Source organism: Anopheles bellator, chromosome 2, assembly GCF_943735745.2.
Source record: "Anopheles bellator chromosome 2, idAnoBellAS_SP24_06.2, whole genome shotgun sequence".
NCBI classification, from domain to species: domain Eukaryota; kingdom Metazoa; phylum Arthropoda; class Insecta; order Diptera; family Culicidae; genus Anopheles; species Anopheles bellator.
In genome coordinates, this window is record NC_071286.1 from 57,552,287 (window position 1) to 57,562,287 (window position 10,001).

The 10,001-nt window shown below is 46.7% G+C and overlaps 4 protein-coding genes across 4 annotated transcripts; 2 read left to right on the forward strand and 2 right to left on the reverse strand.

The window, feature by feature from the left end:
- The first annotated feature begins 283 nt into the window (after nt 1–283).
- LOC131212182 (inactive hydroxysteroid dehydrogenase-like protein 1) lies at nt 284–6,505 on the forward strand. Its single transcript, XM_058205947.1, has 5 exons — nt 284–970; nt 1,147–1,380; nt 2,050–2,270; nt 2,414–2,509; nt 5,836–6,505. The coding sequence occupies exons 1-5, from the start codon at nt 793–795 to the stop codon at nt 6,088–6,090; spliced, it is 984 nt and encodes a 327-aa protein (XP_058061930.1). The 5' UTR covers nt 284–792; the 3' UTR covers nt 6,091–6,505.
- A 131-nt stretch (nt 6,506–6,636) lies between these two features.
- On the forward strand, nt 6,637–7,684 carry LOC131207772 (transmembrane protein 231). Its single transcript, XM_058200400.1, has 2 exons — nt 6,637–7,092; nt 7,154–7,684. Exons 1-2 carry the CDS (start codon nt 6,637–6,639, stop codon nt 7,682–7,684), a joined length of 987 nt encoding a protein of 328 aa, XP_058056383.1.
- LOC131212184 (mitochondrial import inner membrane translocase subunit Tim21) lies at nt 7,067–8,703 on the reverse strand. Its single transcript, XM_058205948.1, has 2 exons — nt 8,570–8,703; nt 7,067–8,424 (listed from the first exon to the last, which is right to left on the reverse strand). Exon 2 carries the CDS (start codon nt 8,421–8,423, stop codon nt 7,740–7,742), a length of 684 nt encoding a protein of 227 aa, XP_058061931.1. The 5' UTR covers nt 8,424; nt 8,570–8,703; the 3' UTR covers nt 7,067–7,739.
- Nucleotides 8,704–8,972: 269 nt separating this feature from the next.
- On the reverse strand, nt 8,973–9,968 carry LOC131210023 (deubiquitinase OTUD6B). The gene has a single exon (XM_058203207.1). It carries the CDS (start codon nt 9,937–9,939, stop codon nt 9,028–9,030), a length of 912 nt encoding a protein of 303 aa, XP_058059190.1. The 5' UTR covers nt 9,940–9,968; the 3' UTR covers nt 8,973–9,027.
- Between the last annotated feature and the right edge of the window lie 33 nt (nt 9,969–10,001).

A 10,001-nucleotide genomic window follows, 5' to 3' on the forward strand; every position in this document is an offset into this window, starting at 1 on the left:
CGCCCCGGCAAAAAAAAGATTCAAACTTCAGCTTTCGAGCCCCGGCTATCGGAGGCTATCTTTTTCGGGCCTTTCGGTACAACCGGTCTGAATTTGGCGTCCGTCGCGCGAGCCATCATATTTTCGGCACACGGAGTTGCAGCTCTGCGCGAACACATCGCGCGGATCCACGCCGCCAACAACTCCACGCATACCTCCACTCGTCGGAGGGCAGCAAAGAAACAGCACCGGATCGGCCGACGAGCTGCGCGGTCGCGATCGGCTCAGTTTTATGCTGAACTTCGGACGGAACGGAAGCAACACGGCAGCAGCAGCCGATCGTGGCAAGTTGTTACGGGGCCTACTTTCGGGCGGAACCTCTACGATCGACCGGAGAGGTTGTTGTTGCGTTCTATGATCGGGTGCGCGTCCCCGCGTTCGTCCTTGTCCGTCGATTTGGTTTGGTTTTCACCCTATCCGTGCTTCGTGCGTGAATCAGCCGATGCGGTCCGTGATCTGGGGTCAGAGTCGCAGAGTGCTGGTACGCGGGTCTGACGGTCACGACTTACCGCACGTGAATTCGTGAAGGTTCGAAGTGGGCCCCTTCGAAACCGGCGTGACCTAGCTTTACGTGCACTCGTTTAACTGCCGTAAGTGCTGTGGCCATGTGTGTCTCGCCCTAGGGCAAAGGTTTGAAAGTGTCGCCGGAGAGTGTGCGGACCGAACGCGAGTGTGTTTAGTGTTGCCATTCCGGGCTCGTTATCAAGTGTGTTCGACAAAGTTGCCTGCAGCGACTGACGCCATCCTTGCATCATGCTGATACCCTGGAACCTGGCCCTCTGGGGCCTCGCCCTTATCGGAGCGTGGGCTCTCGCCTGGTTCTTGTACGATAATCTAAAATCGCTCGCCCAAATCGGGATCGCGCTGCTCGCGCCGTACTTTGCGCCGAACGAACACAAATCGCTCGCCGAGCGCTTTGGCAAATGGGCCGGTAAGCCTTCCCCGCCGGCCGAGAGCCGGAAGTTACCCGTCGTTCCGATATGGCGACGATCTTGACCCTCACCTAATGCTGCTTGTTCTCGTTTTTTTTTTGCTGCGATCAATGCGCACACTTTCTCGCCCGGGTGCCGCCGACAACTAACAACACAACGCATCCCCGGCACGCAGTCATTACCGGTTCAACGGATGGAATCGGCAAGCACTACGCTTTCCAACTGGCCAGCCGTGGCCTCAACGTGGTGCTGGTCTCACGCTCCGCCGAGAAGCTAGCTGCCGTGGCGCACGAAATCGAGTCCAAGTACTCGGTGAAGACCAAGTGGATTGCGATCGATTTTAGCAGCGGACGCCACATCTACGACCAGCTGCGGAAAGAACTCGAATCGGTGCCCGTTGGCATTCTAGGTGAGTGTTCCGTCACCCCACTCGGCTCGTCTGATGGCCAACCGGTTGCGCCGGATATCTAGAACCGTCTCCTGTGGATACTCGCGTAGGACGCAGTTACCTCAAATCCTGGTCTGGTACAAGGGTGAGCCATATATGATACGCTTTTTTTGATATTTTTTTATGCTTGACCTTTATTTAAAAGGTTCATTCAAGACATTTATATATAAAAAACAATTTTGATTGCAAACAATAGGAAAATATGAAAAACTCATTTCCAAAGTGGTAGGTCTTCAACTCAAGCGGAAAATCTCATTCCATTGAAGCACATTTGGTGATTTTGTTAAAAGTTACCACCTCTAGACCCGAATTCAAATTGCCATTGCCGAGATAGGGCCAGAGACAATCGAAAATGTACTCAAAAATAGGTCGATCTAATTGTTTTTCATAAAAAAAATGTCTTAAATGCACCTTTCAAATAAAAGTTCAAGCATCAATAAAAATTAGGCCGTTTGTTTTAAATAACCAAATAAAAAAGTGTATCATATACGGCTCACCCTCACCCTATTGAAAACGGTGATGTATCTAGTCTTAATCAGGTTGTTCTCTCGTAACTGATAGAATTACGTCGACCCGTTTGAAATAGATCGTTAGCTGATTTACATTAATGCCGTTTTTTTCGCTTTCCAGTGAACAATGTCGGTGCCAACATTGACTACCCGGATGATCTCGATAACGTTCCGGAGGATAAGCTGTGGCAGCTGATCAACATCAACGTCGGCGCGGTTACAATGCTCACCCGGATCCTGCTGCCCAGCATGAAGAAGCGTGGCCAGGGTGCAATTGTAAACATTTCCTCCGGCACCGAGCTGCAACCGCTGCCGTACATGGCCGTCTACGCAGCTACTAAGGTACTAAAGGGCGCCCCGGCGGTTCGAAGACCCCACGTCGTCTGTCGGCATTGAAATGTCACCAACATGCCACTCCACACGAACGCAGAATGTTTCGCTTTCGATTAACGTCCAATTTCTGTGGCTTCTCTCGATCGACTCAGGCCTACATCCGCAACTTCACCCTGGCGCTGCAGCATGAGTTGGAACCTTTCGGAATTACCTGCCAGCTGGTGAGCCCGATGTTTGTATCCACCAAGGTAAGCAACTCAAGCCAGCGCACGTTCCGGTGACCCACCCCGGGACGAGCCTACCCTAACGGAAACCCCCGCCCAGTCCCTCGGCGTGATCTGCCCAGCCGATGGACGAGATAGCGATCGATCGGTTCAGCTCTTTGCCGTGAGCTCTGTCAGGCCGCTGCTTGAAAGTGTCAAGTGAAACTACTTTGCAAAGTCGTGAACTTTACGTGACTCCGTCGAGAGTTGGTCGATGGTGACTTGCGGACACCGTCGTGGCTGATAGTCGTGGCCGATCGGCCGATTGGCCGATCGGCTCTGGCCCAATTCTCCTAACGTAACGGCGCCTAACGGGTGTTAGGCAGGCGTTAAACGGAAAGCGAAAGCAAAGGCGTTGTGCAATCGAGGTTCGAAAATACCTTATAATTAACCGATCGTAAGGTTGGTTCGTGTTGACTGTAAAACTAGATTCAGCGTCTGATGTCGATAGGACTCGGGAGCTTGGTAAACAAAGTAGAGAAGTGGTAATCTTAATTATTTGTTTTGAAATGTGCCTCTTTCGGCCAATCCACCTGTCTGGCAGTAACATTTTTGATAGGAAATGTTTCGCGGTCACCCATCCGTAGTGAAGTGAAAGATACTTTAAAAGTCCATACTAATGTGTTGCTTTCTCCTAGTGGCACGTGTGATTTTCGAAAAGAAAACCGTCATTCAGTGCGTGAAAATCAGAAACAGTAAAAACAAATCGGAGAAAAGCTTTTGGCCTTTGAACGGTTCAATCGAATTTTATGAATTAATCGTAAACAACCGGCACATATCACCGTTATGCTCTCGGGCCATGCTACGCCCGGTGGCCAAGATCCGCCGTCCTCGACCGAATTTTAATGTTCGGTGGCGCAAATATTACGCTGAGAACGAGCAGCTGATTCATCTACGATTTGAATCTCTCACGCTTGGTTCGTGCCCGGTTGCGGAGGTGTTGATGGATGAAGGCGGATGCAACAACCTTGCCAGCCTTTTTCTCCTAAATTATCATTTGCTTCATCTTCTTCGTTTTCCAACGCCTTAAAGCCAACACACCGGCCCAGTCAGGGCCACCGCTATGTCGGAGGTTCAGCCATTTAAAAGCAGTTAAACAATCAAGTTCATAGCTCGATTCAACCATACTTTTTGTGTAATATTGCTGGAAAAATGAACACATTCACTAAATTAAAGCTGTTCAACATTACTTTAATTAATCAATTTCAAAACCCGGTTTAGAATGGTGTAAAACCGGTTTAGAATGGTTTTGATTCACACTCGCATTCATAAAGCATTTCATCCGCAATCCTTAAAGACGTACAGTTTGAGGTAGGTCCAGAACAGAGTTGCTTTCAGTTAACTGGTCCTGGTCCACTGGTTGGCGGTCTCTTACAGGTTCCTCATAGCGTGGTAGTTCGAGGTCGGTCAATATTGTCCGGGTGCTCTGTAGTCGGTTTTTCGCAATTTATTCCTCCTCGAGAACCAACGATGAACCGAACCTTCGCTGAGAAAAACATAAAAATAGCACTATGCGAGCACTTTCGGGTTGGCAGAAAATGGAAAATATCAGAAAGGGCCTTCCATTGCAATTCACCACTCATTCACAGTTTTTTTGCTGTGTTTGACAAAGTAATTAATTCTTTAAAATATACATACGGCCGCCTAAGTAATTTATCAAACCTCAGTCCAAATCGCTGTTTAACTATCTGCGAGCAAATGGCGACGAGAAACGGGGTTCAAGGTGGACTATGTGCATCGAATGCTTGGCAGAGCACAGCACGGTTCCGTCTGTAACTAATGTTGGCTCATACAATATTCAGTTTGGTATCCCTCTCATAAAACCCGCGCCAGCGATCTTTATGCTCCAACCGGTAGCACACACTGAACCACTAACTCCGTGAGTTTACCATGGGACCGAAATCTTTAATCCAAATCGTTTCGCTTGTGAATTGCTTCCTTAATTGGCTCACAGCACATCTGCGAGACCACCTCGTCATCAGTCTTGATCTGCGCTTCTGGTTTCGTTTCGAATTCAAACAAGCGCTCAAGTTTGTGTTGTTTTCCAAAACGACATATCCGGTACGCGAGACCGTTGTTGAGGTTTTGCAAAGTTACGTGATTCATCGTTCGGCAGGGCGAATTTGTTATACGAATGGATTATATATATATTATATAATGTTGATAACTGCGAAATGAAATCGACCAACTCATCAGTGACTAATCCATCCGCGTATCAACGAACACAACGGACACATTTTGGCTCCAGGGGTTTGAACAAGCCGAACGACTTTGATAGCCTTTCTCTCATTGACCTCACAAAACAGGTTCCTATATTTAATTTCTTTTACTCTCGAACAGCCTTTTTGTGAAAATCGGCGGCCATCCGTCACGTTAGCACCCCCTCGTGTGTTTGTTCATCACATAAAAAATGCGAGTCACGAATTGAGTCTTGCATAATCATCGCAACTTTCGACGCCTCCGAAGGAGGTCGTGTATCGTTCGGAGCGAGATAAGTGAAACGAAATATTCGAATATCGTCGCTTTCGAAACCCGAATCCAGCCTCCCTTGTAGGGTCTCTGACGGTTCGTGGTGACACAACCGTCTTCCAAAGTCTTCCACCAAACCAATAGTCAGGCCGGTTGCGCAAAGTTTACCCATTTGGCCCTTGAAGAATTGAATTCCAAAGTGGGGTCCAAGTGAACGTGAAACAGGTTTTTGATGTGCCCGCGGGCTGGGGATATGTTTGGGGCTTAAGCCTACGGGTTAGTGTTCTGTAGCAGTCGCTAAGACTAAAGACTACGGAGGAAAAACGCATACACATATCTTCAAACGCAGAACCAGCACGAAAGGAGTTGCTGAAGCGAATGGACTTAGCAAATGTCATAGGGTAGAGCACTGGTGTGTTGGTTCCTAACGAGAGAATGTTAAGCAAAGATGGTTCTTTTTCCCCCAGCATCAGAAGTTTACTTCAAGTTGTGTAATTCAATCAGCCTCTCGCCATTCGCCGGCTCTTGGCACGTACATCTTTGCATCGTTTGACCCGTTGCCCTTGACTTTAAGATGTGATTGCCGATTGATGGCTGTGGTTCGGGCCGGATTGTAATTGGATTTTTCTACCGGGGTCTCCATTATTTGCATGATAGCTGTGCAATTATACTCTACGATGTTCGATGTTCGATTCACCTCATTAGTCCTCCAGCATCTGGTAATCGAAGTTATAGAAGTGGTGAAGACTTTTGATTTCAACTTCTCATCCTCAACTCTCCATGATGTTTGCCCGGTTTTACTCACCTATTGTTTCCTTTCGATTCGTCTTTCTATTCCGCAGATGAACAACTTCTCTTCAACCATCATGGAGGGTGGACTGTTCATTCCCAACGCAGAAATGTACGCCAAGTTTGCCACCTTTACCCTCGGTAAAACGAAACAAACCACCGGCTACTGGTCGCACGGCTTGCAAGTGGGCGTCATGAAGCTGGCCCCCGAATTTATCCGGATCGCAATCGGAGGAGCGATGGACAAGCAGTTCCGGAAGGAATATTTCGAACTACAGAAGTCCGCCACGCCGGCACAGTCCGGGTAAATGGCAGCGTGGCAGCTTCATGGGATTCTCGTTTGGAGCTGCTTCATTTGTAATGTGTGCATTTGTAATTGTTGGGTTGTTGCTAACCAGCAACCGATGTTGTTATGTGCGTTGAATGCGCCCAATAGGCCTTAGCAAGTATTAAGCTTTTTACATAGACTGAGGTGTTTAGGAACAGTTCAGGTGCAGGTGCTGTGGGCACCATTTCGTGGCGAAAACCTAAAACGCATTTCATGTTTAAAGTTCAAACGAATGAAAAGAGGAAACATTGTTGCTACCAACTGTAACAAGTGTTGTAATAAACTGTAAGGAACGAGTAGTGAAAGCATTTGTGTATTTTGATTATGTATGTAGAAAGTTTTCGGTGGTTATGCCAGCATTCATCGATTACCGAATGTTTCAATTTCAAATGCGGAGAAACAAAATACGCTTCGAGTTTTGCCAACAGATGTCGCTGCTGGCAGTACAAAGTAAATTGGTTTCCATGGAGATTTCGAAGGAGCAAACAAAAAACGGAATTTATCCAGCGTAAATTTTCCTTTAGTCATGAAACTGTTTAGCTTCTACAATAAATCTGTTTTTGTTCAGTATCGTAATCAGTTATGCTCAACGACCACCGTTGCTGTGTGTTTGCTTTCGTTGGCGGCTTTCGTGATCCCGGCTTCCGTTCTGTTTTCCGTTCAACGCGGCAAACTATGGGATCAGCATCATCTAGTGTACGAGCAACCGAAAGTCAAGTTTTCGTACAAGTACCTATTCCTGGCGGAGCTCGAAGGAGGCGGTGATCGCGAATCATCCATCGTAACCTGCAGTTCCTTCGAATCATACAATTCCGCCACCGAAGAACTTCCATCCTGTAATGGCATTCACGTTACACCGTTCGATGAAGATCATGATCAAATGTTGGATCATCTCAAGGTGGCGATTAATTTCAATCCCCCGGAAGAAACAAATCGACTGCAGTTCTATACGCTGTACTTTTTCCTCGAAGCTACCGTATCGGTAAGTAATTCCTGAGGCGTAATGTAGAGTTCATGGCTTACAGGTGCGTTTTGTATTTTAGTCCCAGTGCAGCTTTACAGTGCCCACGTTCGTGTATCTTGATAAAGTACCGGCTCCTTGGCCAAAGTTCCAGTCTGGCAAAATCGAACACCGAGGCTCGTTGGAGGTAAAGCAGTCGGCATCGCTGCAATGTCCATTCTTTATGCGCCATCAAAAATCACACTTCAGTGATCGCTACTATCCTAATGAGAATACGACGCTCGACGAATTCCAGCCGAGCATCATTGCGGAAAAGATAGAATCCTCAAACCCTACCTATTTCGCCTTCGATGCCACACAGCACACATGGGAACTGGATGACTCAGGAACGATAAATATCGTGCTGTTCGTGTCCATCGGAGGACCCGATAGCAGAAAGACGGCCCTTCTCTACACAACGTCGCTTTGGCAGCGAATGCACCAATTTTGGACTGGATATTTTCCATTGCTTCTCGTGTGCCTGTGGATTGCGGACAAGCTTAAGATGTATCTCTTTGAAAAATTTTACTTACGTGCCGTTGAAGTGCTGCCGTGGAAAGAAAAATACAAATAAAGCGTGCTGCCACGAACAATGCACATGCTCCCCTGTATTTCACTCGAAATCCTTTTCACAAGAACGGTTGCGGTGCACCGCTGGAGACCGAGTGCAGAGCATCTTGCTGCTGTCTATTATCCTCTAGTATGATTGGGTTCTGGCGATTGTAGTCCAACTGTACGAAAAGGTACCGGTATTCGAACGATCCCGAATCCGTTTTCCGTTTCTCTAGGTGAACGGTTCCCTTATTGCGAATGCCTTGGATATAGAATTGCATGCGAATGTACTCGATGCCGTCCTTAACGTACTTTGTGTGGGCAACATGGGTCCGACGTCCACGGCGGCTCTCTTCGCCGAAGCCCTTTATCGGAGAACCAAGCGCATCTTTCACCCGTGGCTCTTCCTTCACTCTCTCAAGCGCTTCGGAGTATATGTTGTTCGGGCTGTCCGAGGAAAACAGCTCCCAAAATATAACATAGAAAAGTAAGCCGGTCACACCGACACCTAGCATGATGACGCCCATATAGCTGGCAGTTTTTGTATTCTCCTTCACCCGTTCGCCCAATGGCCGAACATCCGTAGAAACATCTGTACGATCTGCTCCGGCGGACAATGATTTCGAGGAACCTTGTTTTTGTGCGTTTCCTACAGCGTATTGGCGAACCAGGGCCAGTTCCGGCACCAGTCCGGAACATCGTAGAAGCGCCAAAGAAAACTGGCGTTGTTTGACTAGAAGTGAGCGCGCAATCAGGGACATCCTACAATTTCAACACAGTAAAACCAATTATTCACAATGTAGCGGTGCTCAGAATATTATGTAAACTCGTCAAACCGAAAATTCTAATAGAAAGGGTGTTTTGAACAAAACGGAGTTGTCGAAACAAGGTATAAAGAATACTTTACTTTGTTAGTAAGTAGATAATACACCCGATTTCTAAAACATTAAAGTACTAGCACTTATTGTAGTTCCGGAAGCAGATTCTTGAAACTTCGCCGAGAAAACAGCGAGGAAAATAGCCGGGAAAGATTCCAAATCTAGTTCGTTTTGTTTACCTTCTGGCTGTCAAATTGGACGGCACAAGATTCATACAAGCAAGTTGGTTCAAATCATAAAAAATTTAAGAAGCTAGGAATCAAAATTAAATATACAAAAAGTTACATTTCGTGAGTATAATTTACGATAGCTATCGGGTTATATCGCAGGCCTGTTGTGTTTGATGAACGTGGAAGGTTTGTCTTATTGATTCTGTTCTATTGTTCTACACTCATTATCAAAACGACATTTATTCAACATAATTTTGCTCCTTAAACCAGTCGACATCTTAAAAGATGTTGAGATGGACAAAACGCCGTAATTCACTTTATTCACTTTCATCGTGCTTTTCCTCTACAACGGGAACGGGTTTTGTTGAGTTGTAATGCTCTCCGAGACGATACATATGCCTATGATATGTTAGAATTAGTTTTCTACTAGCATCTTCTAGCTGGCCGTGCACTGTCGACGGACCGTTAGCTTGTATGATTTCTATCGGACACTTCAAACTGCTTGAGAGTGCTTTAATTTCTATTTCACCTCCCCAAACCTTCGTTGATCGCAGCTGTTGGCAGTATTTAGTGAAACCGGCCGAATCTAGCATGTCTCCGGTGTCCGGGTGGCTCATGTAGCATATCATAGTTTCCTTGTTTGATTCGATGTACTCTGCAGCTAGGTTGCGTAGATCCGAAACGCTGTATTCACCAATGCCCAGCAAGGAGAGCTGATGATTTATTGCGTTGTACAGACAATCACCATCCGCAGGAACGGCAAACGAAATCATATTCCTCTGACGCAGTGTTTCGTTAATGCGGTTGTTTTCGATGATACGAGGCGAGTTCTTCAGCACCACCGCTTCTTCCTCCTTGATCCTTGCTTGCCGTTCTCGGTCGTCCTGTTCCTTTTTCTCTCTCCTGCGTTGTGCTTTACTGGAGCGTGGCTCTTCCTGATGGTCCGGTTTATTGTCCAGTCCGTTTACTTCTTCAACAGCCGCAGGTTCAGTTCCTGAGTTTGTAGACGTTCCGAGTGGTTCGGAGATGGTGAAGCGTTTCAGCTCTTCCGCGTGGCGTGTGTCGATTTCCGCTTCCAATTTGGCAATACTTTCTTGAATCTCCTTCTTTTTCTTTTTATCCACCTTCATTTTTTTCATTGATTGAATTTTCGATTGCAGCTCTTTCTTTTCTTTTCTGTGCTGGGTCAGTAATTCCTCGCGTTCGGTTTCAAGCGCTGAATCATCCATCTTTTGTAGCAAATAATGCGGCGAAACTTGCGTTGCTGCTGGCCCGTGAAAAGGAAATCAAA